Genomic DNA, 20,724 nt, shown 5'->3' on the forward strand with positions numbered 1-20,724 from the left:
CGTATTAGTTTGATTGCTTCTCCTTACTTAGTACTGGCTGCTGGATATGGCGAGCTGAGCCAGGAGATAGTCCCCAAACGGTTCTCTAAGGTCTACGGAGCTACGGTGAGCGCCCACTCTTCCCGTCCACAAATTAGGCACAGGCCCTTGGTCTGGGAAGACGCTGGACCAAGTGTGCAGTACTTGGTCAGCTAAGTTGCAACTTGGGGGCCTGAGTTCTGCTCTCACTCACGCTCCCTACCAGCGCCCCACGTGGTGCCCCCCACCCGCACCTCCTGCCCGCCTCCCTCCCCCGGCCCCCAGGACAGCCACGCCCCTGCCGCATGCGCACCTCGGCCGACCCAACCCCCAGCAGTTGATAATAAACCCCCCAGAGGGTGTGTATTCGGACTCGTCCCGAGCCGACGCCAGAGTAGCCTTGACGGTGCCAGATCGCGGGCCGCCGCTTCTAGCCCTGAGTCAAGAGCCGGGGTCTCGGGAGATCCAGGACAGCCTCCGCTGAAGGCACAGCATCCAGGACAGGGGTCTGAACATGAAGCCTCAACCGCAGAGGGGCCACAGTGCCGATGCCGACACCGACGCGGTCGTTGCGGGCTTCCTCAGGCTGGGGTTCAAGGAGAATTGGGAAGAAGCGCACGGTCAGTGGCAGGCTGGGCACTCGGTTCAGGGGATACCCAGAAACGAATTTCCCTAGGGAGGGGCGAGCGGGAGAATTCCTCCTCTGACGCAGCGGGTTCCCACCTCTTCCCCAGCCGGCTTGCTCGACGGCCTGATCTTTGGCTTTGGGTTTCTTCTCTTGCAGAGGCCGAGCCCGCGAAGATCTCGTTTCCTAGAGAGAGGGGAGAGGAGCCGAAGGCTCAGTCCGAAACTGAGCAGGGAGCAGCCGCGGAGGGGAAAGAGGCAGGATATGAAGAAGGAGAAGGAAAGGAAGGCGGCGATGTGGGCGCGGGAGATGCGGGCCCCCAGGATGGGGAAAGTCGCGAGGCCAAGGCTGAGGCGGGCGCGGGCGGCGGCGAAGGCGGAGAGAATGGCGGGGAGGAGCAGCGCCCGGGAGCCGCCGTCGAGCTTCGGAAGGCGGCAGACGGGCGCCGCCGAGTCCGCCAGCACACCTTCACGCTGGAGCAGCTGTGGGAGTTGGAGGGAGTTTTCCACCGCACTCCGTATCTCGACGAGGCCATGCAGTAAGCGGGCAGCCCTGGGGCAGTTGGCTGGAGGCGAGCGGGTCCCTGTCCTCAGCTCTGGAGTTGAAAACCCCAGGGCCTGGGGCGGGGGCGGGGGCGGGGGCTCTGCGCGGTGGGAATTGAGTCAGCATTATGGTGCGGAGTTAGAATAAGTCACGTCGGGAAACTGTCGGCTCACAGTTAACAAATGAGTCGCCTGAGGCATGGTGGAGTACGTGCGCGGTTAGATTCTACTTTGTTTTAAAATATTGGTCATCAGTTATTCATGGATTATATTCGCATTAATGTAAATACTACGTTGAACGTGAAATTCGCTCAGTCGTGTCAGACTCTTTGCGACCCTATGGACTGTAGAGTCCATGGAATTCTCCAGGCCAGAATACTGGAGTGGGTAGCAGTTCCCTTCTCCAGGGAATCTTCCTACCCCAGGGATCAAACCCAGGTCTCCCGCATTGCAAGAGAATGCTTTACCAGCTGAGCCACCAGGGAAGCCCAAATACTACATTAAAACATCCTTTATCTTAATTACTGAATTTTTAGTTACCCTTAAAGTTGTGCCTGAGGTAGAATTGTCCCTAAAGCAAGCTACCGAGTGGAGAATGAATGGATTGCTGAGTATCTTTGAATGCAGATAAAATTTTAAAAGCTATCATTTACATTGCACTTATTGTGTTAAGCACTTGCCCTAAAGGGTTTTCTACACATTGTCATTGAATCTTCACAACCCTATGTGAATGTGGTAGCTACTGTTTTTTATCCCGGCTTAACCTGTTAAAAAACTGAAGCCCAGAGACATGAAGAGACTTGCCCAAGATCCACACAGCTGGGATGTGGCTGAGATTTGATCCTAGGAGGCTGTTCAGTAGGCAAGACCAGAGGTGATGGTGTGTGGCTCCAGGTAGTGGTAATGGATAGAAGCGAACAGCTTAAAGAGGTATTTAGAAGGTAAAATTGATAGCAATTCATGGTAATTTAGACATAGGAATAAAAGGAAATGATTAGAAAAATATCTGAGTTTCTGATTTGCCTAACTGAATGTCGGGTGGTATACTCACTGAGCTAGGGAATATTGAAAGAGTGACAGAAGCTTGCAAGAGACAGAGAAGGACTGATTGGAGAGGCTGTAGGCAAACCATATCATGGAAACCTCCATGGTGGTAGGAGATGATTTAATGAGAAGGGATGAGAAGGTAAATAGCATCAGCTTTGGCTCAGTATTTTCTGTTCAGTTTGATTACTCCAAGTTCAGTTGGCTTTTGCTGTGTGATAATTCTAAGAATCAGTCCAATTTCTCCCTTTCTCAAGTGTCAAACTCAAGATGCCCCTTGATTTGGGTGTCTAGAACTGCCTATATCTCATTTATACCTTTTGACTGCCTTCACCCAATTCCCCCACCTGACTCCCTCCTGTAACCAACAATCTAATCTCTTTTTTTTAGTTTGTTTACTTTTGAAGTATAATTGACCTACAACAACATGTTAGTTCCTGTTATACAACATAGTGGTTCATTATTTCTATACATTTAAAAATAATCACCATAAGTCTGTCACCATAAAAGATATTATATAATTGTTGACTATATGCCCCACACTGTACATTTCATACCAGTTATTCATTTATTTTGCAACTGGAAGTTTTTACCTCTTAATCTCCTTCACCTATTTCTCTCCTCCCCCAACTCCTCCTTTCAGACAACCACCTGTTTTTTTCCTCTGTATATATAATTTTGTCTCTGTTTAGTTATATTTGTTCATTTGTTTCATTTATTAGATGTAAGTGAAATCATACAGTGTTTGTCTTTCTGTGTCTGACTTATTTCACTAAACATAATACTCTCTAGGTCCATCCACATTATTACAAATAGCAGAATTTCATTCATTTTTATGACTGAGAAGTATTCCATTGTATATATATACACCACATCTTCTTTATCCATTTATCTGTTACTGGGCACTTAGGTTGCTGTCATATTTTGGCTGTTGTAAATAATGCTGCTATGAACATTGAGGTGCAAATATCATTTTGAATTACTGTTTTCATTTTCTTTGATATTTACCCAAGAGTGGAATTGCTGGATCATATGGTAGTTCTATTTTTAGCTTTTTTTTGAGAAACCTCCATACTGTTTTCCATAGTAGCTGTACCAGTTTACATTCCCACAGTGTAGGATTCCCTTTTCTCCACATCCTTGCCAACATTTGTTATCCTTTTGATGACAGCCATTTGACAGGTATGAGGTGTTCTCATTATGGTTTTGATTTGCGTTTCTCTGATGATTAACAGTGTTGAGCATTTTTTTTCATATGTCTGTTGGCCATCTGTGTATCTTCTTTGGCAAAATGTCTATTCAGGTCTTCTGCCCATTTTTGCATTAGGTTCTTTGTTTTTTGATACTGAATTGTATGAAGTGGAGTGAAAGTCACTCAGTCATGTCCGACTCTGTGACCCCATGGACTATACAGTCCATGGAATTCTCCAGGCCAGAATACTGGAGTGGGTAGCCTTTGCCTTCTCCAGGGGATCGTCCCAATCCAGGGCTTGAACCCAGGTCTTCTGCATTGCAGGTGGATTCTTTACCAGCTGAGCCACACAAGGGAAGCCCAAGAATAGTGAAGTGGGTAGCCTATCCCTTCTCCAGCAGATACTCCTGACCCAGGAATAGAACCAGGGTCTCCTGCATTGCAGGTGGATTCTTTACCAACTGAGCTATGAGGGAAGCCCGACCTGTTTTTATAAATATTGGATATTAACTCCTTGTCAGTAATAGCCTTTGCAAAAATTTTCTCCTGTCCAGTAGGTTATCCTTTTGTTTTGTATATGGTTTCCTTTGCTGTGCAAAAGCTTTTAAGTTTAATTAGGTCTCATTTGTTTGTTTTTGCTTTTATGTCTTTTGCCTTAGGAGACAGATTCCCAAAAAGTATTGCTGTGATTCATGTCAAAGAGTATTCTGCCTATGTTTTCCTCTAGGAGTTTTATAGTATCTAGTCTTACATTTAGGTCATGAATCCATTTTGAGCTTATTTTTTAATGTTCTGTGAGAAAATGTTCTAATTTCTTTTACATGCAGCTGTCCAGTATTCCTAGCACCACTTATTAAAGAGACTCTTTTCCCTGTTGTATATTCTTACCTGCTTTGTCATAGATTAATTAAAGATAAGTACTTGGGTTTATTTCTGTACTCTCTAGTCTGTTCTAGTGATCTATGTGTCTGTTTTTAATGCCAGTACCATACTGAGGTTTTTCTTTTTTTTTTGGCCACACGCCATGCCATTCAGAATCTTCTCTGACAAGGGATCGAACCCAAGCCCCTTGTAGTGAAAGGGCGGTGTCAGGTGTCTTAACCACTGGACTGCCAGGGAAGTGCATTGATGACTATAGCTTTGTGGTATAGTCTGAAGCCATGGAGTGTGAAACCTCTAGCTTTGTTCTTTTTTCTCAAAATTACTTTGGCCACTTGGGGGTCTTTTGTGTTGTCACATAAATTTCAGGATTATTTATTCTTTGGGTGAATTTATTGTTGGATGAATAATGTCATATATTTCACTTTTTTGTAGGTTCTTTTTGTTTTTTAAATTAATTTTTATTGAAGTATAGTTGCTTTACAATGTATTAGTTTCTGCAGTATAGTAAAATGAATGAGCTATACATATACACATAGCCCCTCTTTTTTTAAAATTTCCTTCCTTGTCATGTATTTTGATAGGGATTGCATTAAATCTGTAGATTACTTTGGGTTGTGTGGGTATTTTAGCGATATTAATTCTTCCAATCCAAGAACATAGATTATCTTTCCATTTCTTTGTATAATTTTTAAATTCCTTCAGCAGTGTTTTATAGTTTTCAGAGTATAGGCCTTTCACTTGGTGAAAGTTTATTTCACTTCCTTTGGTGAAACCAAACCTCCTTGGTTAAGATTATTCTTAGGCATTCTTTTTAATGCTATTTTAAATGGGATTGTTTTCTTGCTTTCTCTGATATTATTATTTCTCTGATAAATTATTAAGTGTATAGAAAAGCAACACATATCTAATATTAATGTTGAATCCTGAAACTTTATTGAATTAATTTATTAGTTCTAATAGATTTTTGGTGGGGACTTTAAAGTTATCTTTTTTAAAAAAATTGAGGAATAGTTGATACACAATATTATATGTTTTAGGTGTACAACATAGTGATTCACAATTTTTAAAGGTTGTACTCCACTATAGTTCTTAGGAAATATTGGCTATATTCCCTGTGCTGTACAATCTATCCTTGTAGCTTATTTATTTTATACATAGTAGTTTGTACTTATTAATCCACTACCCCTATCTTGTTCCTCTCTCCTGTCTCTCCTCACTGGTAACCACTAGTTTATTCTCTCCATCTATGAGTCTTGTTTCTTTTTTTGTTATATTCAATAGTTTGTTTTCATTTTTAGATTCCACATATAAGTGGTATCATACACTATTTGCCTTTCTCTGTCCTACTTATTTATTTCACTGAGCATAATACCCTCCAAGTCCATCCATGTTGTTGCAGATGGGAAAATTTCATTCTTATTAATGTTGAGTAGTATTCTATTGCATGTGTATACCATATCTTCTTTATCCATTCTTGTGTTGATGGACACTTATATTTCTTCCATATCTTGACTGTTGTGAATAATGCTGGTATGAACATTGGGGTGCATGTATCTTTTTGAGTTAATTTTTTTTAAGGTATATACCCAGGATTGAAATTTCTGGGTCATACGGTAGTTCTGTTTTTAATTTTTTTGAGAAACCTCCTTACCGGTTTCTACAGTGGATGCACCAATTTATATTCCCACCAACAGTGTGCAAGTGCTCTCTTTTCTCCACAAGCTCACCAACATTTGTTATTTGTAGTCTTTTTGATGATAGCCATTCTGACATGTGTGAGGTGATATCTCATTGTAGTTTTGGTTTGCATCTCTCTCGTGATTAGTGATGTCTGATTCATTGAGGTGTAGTTGATTTCAAATATTCTATTAGTTTCAGATGTGCAACATACTGACTGAAAATTTTTATAGACTATTCTTCATTTAAAGTTATTATAAGATATTGGCTATATTCCTGCTGCTGTAAAATAAATACATCCTTTTTAATTTTCCAATTCAGTTTCATTACTAATAATTTATCTGTTCAAATTTTCTATTTCTTCTTGCTTCAGTCTTGGTAGACTGTACATTTCTAGGAATTTGTTAATTTCTTCTAGGTTATCCATTTTATTGGTGTCTAATTAATTGTTCATAGTAGTCTCTCATGAGCCTTTGTATTTCTGTGGTGTTGATTGTAACTTCTTTTTCATTTCTGATTTTATCGATTTGGACCCTCTTTTTCTTGATGAGTCGAGTCTGGCTAAAGATTTATTAATTTAATTTACCTTTACAAAGAATCAACTCTTATTTGCATTGCTATTTTATATATTTTTAAATCTATTTCATTTATTTCTTCTCTGATCTTTATGATTTCTCCCTTGTACTAACTTTGGGTTTTGTTAGTTCTCCTTTTTCTAGTTCCTTTAGGTGTGCGGTTAGGTTGCTTATGTGAGATTTTTCTTATTTCCTGAGGTAAGCTTGAATTACCTCCCTCTGAAAACTGCTTTTAGTGGATCCCATAGATTTTGGATTATTATGTTTTCATTTTCATTTGTTGCCAGTTTTTTTTTTTTATTTCGCATTTGATTTCTTCAATGACTCATTCGTTGTTTGGTAGCATTTTGTTTAGCCTCCATGTATTTGTGTTTTTTTGAAGTTTTTTCCTTGTACTTGATTTCTAGTCTCACAGCATTGTAGTTGGAAAAGATGCTTGATACCATTTCAGTTTTCTGAAATTTATTGAGACTTGTTTTGTGGAGAATGTTCCATGTGCACTTGAGAATGTGTTCAGTTCAGTTCAGTTGCTCAGTCGTGTTTGACTCTTTGCAGTCCCATGAACTGCAGTATGCCAGGCCTCCCTGTCCATCGCCAACTCCCGGAGCTTACTCAAACTCATGTCCATTGACTCGGTGATGCCATCCAACCATTTCATCCTCATTCGTCCCCGTCTCCTCCTGCCTTCAATATTTCCCAGCATCAGGGTCTTTTCCAATGAGTCACTTCTTTGCATCAGGTGGCCAAAGTATTGGAGTTTCAGCTTCAGCATCAGTCCTTCCAATGAATATTCAGGACTGAGTTCCTTTAGGATGGACTGGTTGGATCTCCTTGCAGTCCAAGGGACTCTCAAGAGTCTTCTCCAACACCACAGTTCAAAAGCATCAATTCTTCTGCACTCAGCTTTTATAGTCCAACTCTCACATCCACATATGACTATTGGAAAAACCAGAGCTTTGACTAGACAAACCTTTGTTGGCAAAGTAACGTCTCTGCTTTTTAGTATGCTGTCTAGGTTGGTCATAGCTTTTCTTCCAAGGAGCAAGCATCTTTTAATTTCATGGCCACAGTCAATATCTGCAGTGATTTTGGAGCCCCCAAAAATAAAGTCTGCCACTGTTTCCACTGTTTCCCCATCTATTTGCCATGAAGTGATGGGACCAGATGCCATGATCTTAGTTTTCTGAATGTTGAGTTTTAAGCCAACTGTTTCACTCTCCTTTTTCACTTTCATCAAGAAGCTCTTTATTTCTTCTTTGCTTTCTGTCATAAAGGTGGTGTCATCTGCATATCTGAGGTTATTGATATTTCTCCCAGCAATCTTGATTCCAGGTTGTTCTTCCTCCAGTCCAGCGTTTCTCATGATGTACCCTGCATATAAGTTAAATAAGCAGGGTGACAGTATATAGCCTTGATGTACTCCTTTCCCGATTTGAAACCAGTCTGTTGTTCCATGTCCAGTTCTAACTGTTGCTTCCTGACCTGCATACAGATTTCTCAGGAAGCAGATCAGGTGGTCTGATACTCCCATCTCTAAGTAAGGTAATTAGCCTCCAACTAATAAAAATAAATGGAAAAAAAATTAAAAACTAAAAAAAAAAAGAATTTTCTAGAGTTGTTGTGGTCCACACAGTCAAAGGCTTTGGCATAGTCATTAAAGCAGAAACAGATGTTTTTCTGGAACTCCCTTGCTTTTTTGATGATCCAGAAGATGTTGGCAATTTGATCTCTGGTTCCTCTGCCTTTTCTAAATCCAGCTTGAACATCTAGAAGTTCACGGTTCATGTACTGTTGAAGCCTGGCTTGGAGAATTTTGAGCATTACTTTACTAGTGTGTGAGATGAGTGCAATTGTGCGGTAGTTGAGCATTCTTTGGCATTGCCTTTCTTTGGGATTGGAATGAAAACTGACCTTTTCCAGTCCTGTGGCCACTGCTGTTTTCCAAATTTGCTGGCACATTGAGGGCAGCACTTTCACAGCATCCTCTTTCAGGATTTGAAATAGCTCAACTGGAAAAAAAAAAAGAAATAGCTCAACTGGAATTCCATCACCTCCACTAGCTTTGTAGTGATGCTTCCTAAGGCCCACTTGACTTCACATTCCAGGATGTCTGGCTCTAGCTGAGTGTGAGTGATCACACCATAGTGATTATCTGTGTCGTGAAGATCTTTTTTGTATAGTTCTTCTGTGTATTCTTGCCACCTCTTCTTAATATCTTCTGCTTCTGTTAGGTCCATACCATTTCTGTCCTTTATTGAGCCCATCTTTGCATGAAATGTTTCCTTGGTATCTCTAATTTTCTTGAAAAGATCTCTAGTCTTTCCCATTCTATTGTTTTCCTCTATTTCTTTGCATTGATTGCTGAGGAAGACTGTCTTATTATATCTCTCCTTGCTATTCTTTGGAACTCTGCATTCAAATGGGTATATCTTTCCTTTTCTCCTTTGCCTTTCCCTTCTCTTCTTTTCATAGCTGTTTGCAAGACCTCCTCAGACAACCATTTTGCCTTTTTGCATTTCTTTTTCTTGGGGATGGTCTTGATTCCTGTCTCCTGTACAATGTCATGAACCTTTGATAGTTCTTCAGGTACTCTGTCTATCAGATCTGATTCCTTGAATCTATTTGTCATTTCCACTGTATAATCATAAGGGATTTAATTTAGGTCATAAATCTGAATGGTGTAGTGGTTTTCCCTACTTTTTTCAATTTAAGTCTGAATTTGCCAATAAGGAGTTCATGGTATGTGCCACAGTCAGCTCCCAGTCTTGTTTTTGCTGACTGTATAGAACTCCTCTGTCTTTGGCTGCAAAGAATATAATCAATCTGATTTCAGTATTGACCATCTGGTGATATCCATGTGTAGAGTCTTCTGTTGTGCTGTTGGAAGAGGGTGTTTGCTATGACCAGTGCATTCTCTTGGCAAAACTCTGTTAGCCTTTGCCCTGCTTCATTCTGTACTCCAAGGCCAAATTTGCATGTTACTCCAGGTATCTCTTGACTTTCTACTTTGGCATTCCAGTCCCCTATAATGAAAAGGAGATAATTTTTTGGGTGTTAGTTCTAGAAGGTCTTGTAGGTCTTCATAGAACTGCTCAACTTCTGCTTCTTCAGCATTACTGATCGGGGCATAGACCTGAATTACCATGATATTGAATGGTTTGCCTTGGAAACGAACAAAGATCATTCTGTCGTTTTTGAGATTTCATCCAAGTACTTCATTTCCGACTCCTTTGTTGACTATGATGGCTGCTCCATTTCTTCTAAGGGATTCCTGCCCACCATAGTAGATATAATGGTCATCTGAGTTAAATTCACCCATTCCAGTCCACCTTAGTTCACTGATTTCTAAAATGTCTACATTCCTAAAATGTCAACGTGTATTCTGCTGCCTTTGGATGGGATGCTCAATCAGTCCATTAAGTCTAATATGTCATTTGAGGTCAGTGTTTCCTTATTGATTTTCTGTATGGATGATCTGTCCATTGATGTAAGTGGGGTGTCAAAGTCCCGAATTTCATGCTTACTGTCAGTTTCTCCCTTATGTTTGTTAGTATGTACTATATGTATTTTAGGTACTCTTATGTTGGGTGCCTATATATTTACAGTTGTTATATCTTCTTGAGTTGATTCTATGTTCATTATGTAATGTCTTTCTTTGTCTCTTGTTATGGTCTCTGTTTGAAAGACTAGTTTATCTCATACAAGTGTTGCTACCCCAGGTTTCTTTTGATTTAAATTTGCATTGGATACCTTTTTCCATCCTCTCACTTTTTGTCTGAGTATTTAGATCTGAAGGGAGACTCCTGTAGGCAGTGTGTATGTGGGATTTGTTTCTGTGTCCAGTCAGCCACTCTGTGCCTTTTAATTGAAGCATTTATTCCATTTATATTTAAAGTAATTATTGGTAGGTATATATTTACTGCCATTTTGTTAATTCTTTTCTTTTTGTTCTTTTCTTCTTCTTTGCTCTCTTCCCTCGTGATTTGATGGCTTTCTTTAGTCTTATGTTTGGATTCCTTTCTCTTTTGTTGTATATGTATCCATTATGGATTTTTGGTTTGTGGTTACCATGAGGTTTATATGGACAGTGTATTTGATTACACTTATATATATATATATATATATGCATGTATATGTATTCTTTTTCAGATTTTTTCCATTACAGTTTATTATAAGATATTGAATAACCTTCCCTGTGCTATACAGTAAATCCTTGTTGTTTATCTATTTTATATATGATAGTGTGCATCTGTTAATCCCATACTCGCAATTTATTCCCCCTCCTCCATAACCATAAATTTGTTTTCTACGTCTGCAAATCTATTTCTGTTTTGTAAAAAAGTTCATTTGTACTGTTTTTTTGATTCTGCATGTAAGTGATATCTTATAATGTTTGTCTTTGTTGGAATTAATTCACTTAGCTTAATACTATCCAGGTCCATCCACATGGTTACAAATGGCAGAATTCCATTCTTTTTATGGCTGAGTAATATTCCATTGTATATACATACCACATCTTTATCCATTCATCTGTTGATGAACACTTAGGGTGCTTCCATGTTTTAGCTATTGTAAACAGTGCCACTATGAACATTGGTGTATGTGTATCTTTTCTAATTAGAGTTTTGCTCTTTTCTAGATATATGCCCGGATGTGGGATGAGCAGTGTTGAGAATCTTTTCATGTGCCTGATGGCCATCTATATGTCTTCTTTGAAGAAATGTCTGGGCTTAATTTCCAAAATACAGAAATAGCTCATACAACTTAATAACAACAGCAATAAAAACCCAACCCAATCAAAAAATGGGTAGAAGACCAAAACAGAGATTTCTCCAAAGAAGACATGTGTGTGTGTGCACATTTGTGTCCAACTCTTTGTGACCCCATGGATTCTTGGCTTGAAATTCCATGCACAGAGAAGCCTGACAGGCTACAGTCCCATACATTCACAACGAGTTGGACACGATAGAGCACATGCACATATGTCTTCTTTGGAGACATGTCTTTGGAGAAATGTCTGTTTAGGTCTTCTCATTTTTTGATTGGGTTGTTTTTTGTTGTTATTGAGTTGTATGAGCTGTTTGCATATTTTGAAAATTAAGCTCATGTTGATTGCATCATTTGCGAATACTTTCTTCTGTTTTGTAAACCTACGGACTTTCATTTTCTTTATGGCTTTCTTTGCTGTGTAAAAGCTTATAACTTTACTTTTTATTCTTTTCTTATTTGTGTTAATAGCCTTTTTTTTTTTTTTTTGCTTAGAGAAGTTCCTTTGTTTCTTTTAAAGCATGTTTTGTGGTTTAGAAAACTCAGCTTTTGCTTGTCTGTAAAAGTCTTTTATCTTTTCTTCAACTCTGAATGATAGCTTTTCCAGGTAGAGTATTCTTTGTTGTAGATTTTTTTTCCCTTTGATCACATTAAATACACCGTGTCACTTCCTCTGGTCATCAGAACTATATGCTCCAAGGGTGCTTTCTGTATGGGCTGCATGAACCCTTCTATTGTGGTGGGCTGACTACCGTGGGTGGACCCCAGGTCTGTTGGTTACCGGGCATTGCCTAGTGCATAGGCTGCTGGCCCACTGGTGTTTGGGGCTGAGTCTTGGGTCCTCTGGCGGGCAAGTCTGGTTCTTGTGTGACTGGTGACTCAGGAGGTCCTATGGCAACTGACTTGTTGGTGAGTGAGGCTGTGTCCCTGCCCAGCTAACTGCTTGGTTTGGGGTGTGCTGGGATTAGTGCCAATAGACTGGTGGGAGGGCTGGGTCACAGTGCTAATAATCTAGAGGGAGGATTTCAAAATGGCCCTTGCCAGCCACAGAGTCCTCACGGTCCAACGAGCACCTTAAAATGGCTGTTTCCAGCGTCTGTGTGCCCAGGGTGAGCTGTAGTTGTTTCCTGCCTCTTCAGGAGATTCTCCAGATCAACAGATAGGTCTGACCGAGGCTCCTTTCAAATCACTGCTTCTGCCCTGGGTCCCGGAGCATGTGAGATTTTCACCCTTTCAGAGTGGAGTCTCAATTTCTCACAGCCCCCGGGTCTCCTGAAAGGAAGCCCTGCTGGCCTTCAAAGCAAAATGTTCCGAGAGCTTATCTTCCCAGCTCAGGACCCCAGGCTAGGAAATCTACTGTGCTCAGACCCCTTGCTTCTTGTGGTGAATCTCTTCAATTATAATTATCATCCTGTATATGGGTTGCCTGGTGGCTCAGATGGTTAAGAATCCACCTGCAGTGCAGGAGACCTGGGTTCGACTCCTGGGTTGGGAAGATCCCTTGGAGGAGGGCTTGGCAATCCACTCCAGTTTTCTTGCCTGGAGAATCCCCATGGACAGAGGAGCCTGGTGGGCTACAGTCCATGGCGTCACAAAGAGTGGGACACGGCTGAGCGACTAAGCACAGCACATATGGATTGCTGACCTGTGGGTGTGAGTCTTGACTATACCGCTTCCCCACCTTTCCTGTCCATCTTATCGTGTTTCTTTCTTTATATCTGTAGCTGTGTAAGATCTTGTCTGCTCATCTTTCAGGTCATTCTCATCAATAGCTTCTCTGTATATAGTTATAATTTTGGTGTGCCCAAAGGAGGAAGTAAGCTCAGAGTTTTCTTATGCTGTTATCTTGGCTACTCTCTGAATAAATATTTTAAATAGTGAGAAATGTACAACATATATTTCACTTCATGCATAATGTCAAATGCTGAATATTTGTAATTATTCCCCCTCAGACAGGAGCTTGCAAGACGCATGGGAGTGACTGAAGATAGAATACAGGTGAGTAAACTGGAAAAAAGCACTATGGTGTAACAGCCATTCTAAAACCCACTTTAGGAACTGGATACCTTGTCCTGGACATTCTCACGTTGGTTTGTTTTTGCAGCCTTCACTATATTTGGGAAGTAAGATTGGAACTTCTGGGACTTTGGGGCCAGAATATATACCTGTTCAGTAAAGTAAACTCCTTGTAACACTGATATCCTTTAGGGGGCAGTTCTCTGCAGACTCATGTTGGGACAGAGTCTGACTTGGGAATTATTCAAATTAATGCACCAAATTGCTGGGTTATAAGGGGGTCCCACCCCTTGAGTGGCAACTCACTCCAGTATTCTTGCCTGGAGAATCCCCACGGACAGAGGAGCCTGGTGGGCTACAGTCCATGGGGTCACAAAGAGTTGGACACGACTGAGTGACTAAGCACACAAGGGGGTTCAAGTAAGCTAAATTATTTAAAATATTTAAGCCAGGCATCAGCTCTTTCTGCAAGGAGTGAATTTTCAAGTATTCAGGCATTTGGGTAAGGGAATAATTCACCTCAGGACGCAACATATGAGCAACAAATGTACGTTTAGTTTAGCTGAGACTGATGGGGAGGGGGATAATTTAAAATTCCAAGTGCCTGATCCTCCTGCTGTTGTTTTCGTGTGTTTGGTAGAGCAGTGCAGGAGACACAAGAGATGTGGGGTCCATCCCTGTTTTAGGAAGACCTCCTGGAGTAGGAAATGACAACTTGCTTCAGTATTCTTGCCTGGAAAATACCATGGACAGAGGAGCCTGGCAGGCTCTGTGGGGTCGCAAAGAGTCAGACACAACTGAGCACACACATACTCACACTCACAATAGTGTAGAGTTTCAGCTGTAAATTTTAATTTTCTGAAATTGTTTGAAGTGAAGCCTGAAAACATTGCTAACATAGTAGGTTGTGCATTATGATGGAGGTGGAGGAAAGGTTTGCAACCCTTAGGAATTTGTCTAAATATATATATTAAAAGAAGTTGAATAAATTTCCACTGACCTAGAAAAGTGAGTTTGAGAAAATTGGACACTGTCAATATATTTATTGGAGATACTGCATATATGCAACATTATGAAACTACCAAATGTATCACTGAATATTATTTTGAGCAATTTCTAATGTCTAAGGATTTTTTTTCTGCCCTTTTCATATTATTTGGAGGGATTGGTTTTGAAGAATTTCTCTCTGATGGTCCGTGGTCCATGGCTGTCAGCCAGTAGCTTACCAGTGTTAATTTGAAGTACTTGCCCATTTACTTAGATGGTGATGACTACTCGGTAGCTCAAGGTACAGAAACTAAATATTTGTTCTTACAACAGAGTAAGTTGTATCAAGGGAATATTTTTTTAAACTAGAAAATTAAGAAAGGAAGGAAGAAAAATCAGGAAGGTTTTATTTGCTTTGCTGCAGAGCCCATATGTGAGGGTTGTGATGGACCTGAGCTGCAGACCTGGGGGCATGGGGGTGGTGGGTCTGGAAATCGGGGCTGGGAGCCTAAGTCCAGGGGCTGGGCTCACAGTCAGGTCTGGCCGGGGCTTGGGAGGCCTGGGCCTCTGCTCTCTTATGCAGGCAAAGCAAGCTCACTGGGAAAGAAAACCTGAAGTTTTGGTGACATGCTTCTCCTGGGTTTACATAGTGATCTCTTAGTGGAGTTCTGAAGGGAAAAGGACCCACAGGAAACAAATAAGGGAAAAGAGAGAATGTTGGCACCTATTTCCAAATTCTATGGCACCAATTTCCCAAAGAAATATTTAATGAACACTTCCCCTTGTTTTCACATATAGTAAGCGTTACTCAGTGAAAGCAGTACTGGGAATATGGAAGCAGTAGCCGCCAGAACTTCAGTTAGCCAGTTTTGCATTTTGCTTATCTTTAAGTAGACTTGATCCCTGGTACACTCTATCCCCACCTCCAAAATGAGCTCTATTAATGTGGCTCCTTAAGACTACATATTCATGCATCAGAAGGGCCCAGATACTAAGATGGGAGAGGAAAAATGAGGCGATAGAGAGAGGAGGCCCTTGGTTTCATGTAAAGTTTGCAGTGTGAAAACATCCAAAAATATTAAATATGATGTAATTCCAATCACTGGGATGCTGAGGGAGCAGTGGGGCCCACAGCACAGGCTTTTCTTTCAGTTGTTAAAAGTTGGCTCATATTTCGGAAGGAGCCATTTTGTGAATCCTGACCCACGTGGTTGTCAAGTCTCTTCCTAACGTGCAGGTTGCACCCTCTTGCCTTAAGCATGAGGGGACGATGAGGCTCCCTGGTTGCGTGGCAGCACCTAGACAGCAGGGCCTTGCTGGGCCCCAGAGACTCTGGTCCAAGGTCCTGCAGCCGCACCCAGAGCAGAGGGAGCCAACCGGGGCCTGAGCCCGGGCAGGTTTGGAGGGTGGGCAGGGTGGAGAGTGCAGAACTGAGAAAGGCAACAGTGGTTGCCGCCTCCCCGCCATCTCTTGGCTGGGCCAAGATTTAAGAATGTTAGTCAGTTTGGGCCGAGTTTGTTCCATGGACATGGCGCCTGGCAGGCTGCAGTCCATAGGGTCGCCCAGAGTCGGACAGGACTGACCACTCAGCGGCAGCGGCAGCAGCAGCCTAAACCTCTCTGATCTGCAGGCTAGAGCTAAGGCAGTGTCCAGGGCTTCAACTCCGCTGGTGCCAGCAGACGAGCCACAGAGTCCCTGGGCCCCCACGACCAAACCTCCCTGGCAGCACCAGCTCCGTCTCTAGAGCCGTCCCAGCGGTCCCTGGGAACAGCTTTTATTTACGAATCCAGCCGCGCCTACTGCTTATTTACTGTGCACCAAAGATGGGCCGTTCAAAACGGGTCCCGTTCCTCTCAGTGTGGTTTTCAAAGGCGCCCACTTTATCTTGTGCCCAACTTCTCCCATGGCGAAGGTGCACCTGCCCAGTGAGTGGGGTTAGTGGCAGGAAGAGTAACAGGCGGGAGGAGAGAGGAGGCCATAAGCCAGTCCAGAGCCAGGCGCGTCATCAGGGCTCACTTGCTGGGGGTGGGGGTGGGGCTGATGGGAGGGCCTTTAAGTAAATGGCCTAAACAATTGTAACCGGAAGGAAATAGCTTCTCCTGGTGTAGTTTCCCATTTCAAGTCACCAAGAGTTCCCTGCTCCTTTTTTTTTGTCTGACATTAACTGCTCCATGTACTAACGCAGCCCCTTTTTCTCTCTGACTGGAGGTGTGGTTTAAGCGTAGAAGGACCAAGTGGAGGAACTGTCAGAGAGCACTGAGGTTCAGAGATGCGCCCCCTCTGCGCCGGGCCCACCCTGTGGTCACCAACTGGGGTGGACCCTGCAACACCATCCTCATTCAGGAGCCGAATTGGGTCTGGGTCCTTCTGGAGCCGATGCCCCTGGAGCCGATGCCCCTGGAGCCGACACCTCTGGAGCTGACGCCCCTGGAGCCAACGCCCCTGGAGCTGATGCCCATGCCGCCCATGCCCCCCATGCTGGCCTTGCTGCCCATGCCACCATTACCCCCTCTGTTTCTGCCTCTGCCCTGGTTTCTACCACCCCCCATTCACCCCGGCTGCCCTCACATGGCCTTGCCTGGTCCCCTACCACCAGTGGCCTTTCTGTAGCCCCGTTTCCTCTTGAATGGTCTCCAAGACAGCTTTGTCGAAAGTGCCTTTGAGCCAGATTGAAGTTCTGATACCTCACCATCAAGCACACAGTGCCTGCCAAGTGTGTTACATACACGTGCCGAGTCATTGACCCACTGTTTTAGGGCACATTTTCTGTATTTTCAATAAAGTTGTGAAATCTCTGCACATTTGTTCTGTCACATGGGGTTAGTGCGTCTGATGGAAACTGCTGAGCCACACTCGCCATCAGTAGGCCACACACATCTCCAGAGTTTCCCAGGTGCCCAGGAGGGGTGTACACAGACCCACCCATTCTCTTCCACCCTCATCTCCAACACCCATCCTCCCCCCACCCTGCCCCATTGGGACCACCAATGTGCAAGATGGGTGGCGTGAGTCTCCAAGGAAGGACAGTGTGTTCCAAGGCAGGCCTGAGCCACTTTCATGTTGTCAGAGGCAAGGACCCCAAGGGCCACTTCTACAGGGGCAGCTCATAGGGCTTTATGGAGGAGAGGGAGCTGGGTGTTCATCTGGTTGTCTCCCAGTTCTGTTCACCGCCTTCCCTTTTGTGCAGGGGATGCGGGGTGGGGCAGGGGTGCAGACAGAAACCACTCTACGGGACAGGGTGTTCCTGGCTCTGTAGAGGAACTGCAAGAGGAGACTCTGTCTAGGTCAGTGTGAGACTTTTTTCCTCTCCCTCCCCTTTTCCAGAGGTGGAAACCGTAACCCTCCTTCCTCAGCTCAAAGCTGATCATGTGGCCTTCAGATATATCTTGTCACCTTCAACATCCTGGGGAGAACCTGGGTTCCAGCTAATTTAACACTGCAAAGGAGGCTCTTGGTTGGGTGCTGCCTGAATCCTGGAGGAGTGGTCCCTGAGCACTGATGCAGCATAATCACATTATTTAATAGAAGCAGGAAGACCTTGCCTTTCTTCTTCAAATGGAATTCCCAGGTAGAAACCACCCAGGAAGGGGTATGTGAGGAGAAGGAGAAGGCCCTCAGCCAAGTTCCCCTTGTAGCTGGGGGTTGGGGTGGAGGAGGGGTCATTTGCTGTCGGAGGAAGAGAGTCCTCTCCAGTTGCCTATCCCAGAGGAAGGAGGGATTAAAGCATGGGGACGGGGAGCGTCCAGGCACAGAACCGTATGCAGCTGGCTCTCCCCAGCCCTGGGCCAGGCCACTGTGCGCAAAGAAAACCCCAGTAAACCCTGGATTTAAAAATAACAGCATTGGGACTTCTCTGGTGGTTCAGTGGCTGGGACTCTGCACTCCCAATGCTGGGGGCCCGGGTTGGAATCCTGGTCAAGGAGCTGGATGCCACACAACAACTAAGAGTTCACATGCTGCAACTAAAGAGCCCACATACCGCAATGAAGATGGGAGATCTCTTCTGCCGTAACAAAGACCCAGTGCAGACAAATAAAGAAATAGAATATTTTAAAAAATCCAGATTATTTCTTCTCTTAAAACAGATAACAACATTGTGATGGTATTATGGTTGTGTATACATGTCCAAACTCGTCAAAATATATACATTAAATATGTGCATTTTTGTATGTTAAGTAACAACAAGCTGAAATAAATACACAGAACAACAATAAAGTTTTTGGTAAGTCAGCAAGTGTGGTAAGCTCTGGCACATTAGTCATATAGTAACTTAATCCTGCAAAGAATGACCCGCTTGTTCACTTGGTCATTGTGTCTTGACTTTTGGTAAAAGGATGGCTTTTGATGAATTGACTTGGAGCCAAATCCAAGATGTCTAAGGCCAAACCAAGGAGGCAGGGTGTTTATTTACGGAAAGGTCCTATTTAGAACTCCCTCATGGAGACCCAGGCTCCAACATGAGAAGGACGAGGCTGGGATTTTATTCTCACATATGAGTGAGGAAAATCATTCTTGATCCTCTCTCCTAAGGGCCTTTCCCAGGTGGCGCTAGGGGTAAGGAACTCTCCCAGACACATAAGAGACTGGGGCTCCATCTCTGGCTCAGGAAGATCCCCTGGAGGAAGGCATGGCAACCCACTCCAGTATCCTTGCCTGGAGAACCCCATGGACAGAGGAGCCTGGTGGGCTACAGTCCGTGGGGTCACAGAGAGTCGGACACGACTGAGTCGTTAGCACAGCGGCACGCCCTGTGCTCTCCTAGATCCTTCTCTCCCTTGACCTTCCTGATGAGAGGCTGTTTGGCAGAATCGGTGTGAACTCAGGGGCGTGGTCAAGTTTGGGGTCTGGGTGATGAATGGGGAGAACCCCTGCAGGTGACTTTTGAGGAGTCGTCCCTTACTAACCCTCAATACCTTAGTGAAGGTGGGATGCATGGAGAGAGGAACATGGAACCAGACATTAGCACATGGGAAATGGAGAGCCAGTGGGAATTTGCGGTATGGCTCAGGGAACTCAAACAGGGGACAAGCTAGAGGGGAGATTCAAGAGGGAGGGGACATGTGTACACCTGTGGCTGATTCATGCTGATGTTGGGCAGAAACCAACACAATACTGTAAAGCTATTATCCTACAATGAAAAATAAATAAATACCTGAGTGGCCATCCAACCTGCAAGCAGCTGTGGCAGAAACCTCGGAAGAAGTTTATGAGTCCCTGTTCCCCAGGGTTTTCAGAAAGAAAGTTTGAGTGCTGCTATGGCAACAGCTATTTCAAATCCTGAAGATGATGCTGTGAAAGTGCTGCACTCAATGTGCCAGCAAATACGGAAAAGTCAGCAGTGGCCACAGGACTGGAAAAGGTCAGCTTTCATTCCAATCTCAAAGAAAGGCAATGCAAAAGAATGTTCCAACTACCACTCAACTGCATTCATCTCACATGCTAGCAATGTATTTCTCAAAATTCCCCAAGTTAGGCTTCAACAGTACATGAACTGAGAACCTCCAGATGTTCAAGCTGGATTTGGAAAAGGCAGAGGAACTAGAGATCAAATTGCTGACATTGTGGGATCACAGAAAAAGCAAGAGGATTCCAGACAAACATCTACTTCTGCTTTATTGGCTACACCAAAGCCTTTGACTGTGCGGATCACATCAAACTGTGGAAAATTCTTCAAGAGATGGGAATATCAGATCACCTTACCTGCCTCCCGAGAAATCTGTAGGCAGGTCAGGAAGCAACAGTCAGAACCAGACATGGAACAATGAACTGGTTCCAAACTGGGAAAGGAGTATGTGAAGGTTGTAGATTGTCACCCTGCTTATTTAACTTATATGCAGAGTACATCATGTGAAATGCCAGGCTGGATGAAACACAAGCTGGAATCAAGATTGCCAGGAGAAATATCAATAACCTCAGGTATACAGATGACACCACCTCTATGGCTGAAAGCGAAGAGGAACTAAAGAGCCTCTTGATGAAAGTGAAAGAGGAGAGTGAAAAACCTGGCTTGAAACTCAACACTCAAAAAAGGAAGATCATGCCATCACTTCATGGCAAATAGATGGGGAAACAATGGGAACAGTAAGAGACTTATCTTTTTGGGCTCCAAAATCACTGCAGATGGTGACTGCAGCCATGAAATTAAAAGACGCTTGCTCCTTGGAAGAAAAGCTATGACCAACCTAGACTGCATAGTAAAAAGCAGAGACATTACTTTGCTGGCAAAGGCCCATCTACTTCAAAGCTCTGGTTTTTCCAGTAGTCATGTATGGATGTGAGAGTTGGACTGTAAAGAAACCTGAGCACTGAAGAACTGATGCCTTTGAACCGTGGTGTTGGAGAAGACTCTTGAGAATCTCTTGGACAGCAAAGAGATCAAACCAGTCAATCCTAATGGAA

The 20,724-nt window shown here is 43.3% G+C and overlaps 1 protein-coding gene across 1 annotated transcript; it reads left to right on the forward strand.

Annotated features, from left to right (window-relative positions):
* The first annotated feature begins 360 nt into the window (after nt 1-360).
* LOC122435205 (homeobox protein ESX1-like) lies at nt 361-17,124 on the forward strand. The gene is made up of 4 exons (XM_043459185.1): nt 361-638; nt 803-1,181; nt 13,275-13,320; nt 16,534-17,124. Exons 1-4 carry the CDS (start codon nt 533-535, stop codon nt 16,933-16,935), a joined length of 933 nt encoding a protein of 310 aa, XP_043315120.1. The 5' UTR covers nt 361-532; the 3' UTR covers nt 16,936-17,124.
* The last annotated feature ends 3,600 nt before the right edge of the window (nt 17,125-20,724 follow it).

This window comes from Cervus canadensis, chromosome X, assembly GCF_019320065.1.
Source record: "Cervus canadensis isolate Bull #8, Minnesota chromosome X, ASM1932006v1, whole genome shotgun sequence".
Taxonomy (NCBI): domain Eukaryota; kingdom Metazoa; phylum Chordata; class Mammalia; order Artiodactyla; family Cervidae; genus Cervus; species Cervus canadensis.

Excerpts from the sequence above, each read along its gene's own strand:
- LOC122435205 (XM_043459185.1), top strand. The coding sequence starts at position 533 with ATGAAGCCTCAACCGCAGAGGGGCCACAGTGCCGATGCCGACACCGAC. Across the intron at positions 1,182-13,274 it reads TATCTCGACGAGGCCATGCA|ACAGGAGCTTGCAAGACGCA; the intron begins GTAAGCGGGCAG and ends ATTCCCCCTCAG. Across the intron at positions 13,321-16,533 it reads TGACTGAAGATAGAATACAG|GTGTGGTTTAAGCGTAGAAG; the intron begins GTGAGTAAACTG and ends CTCTGACTGGAG.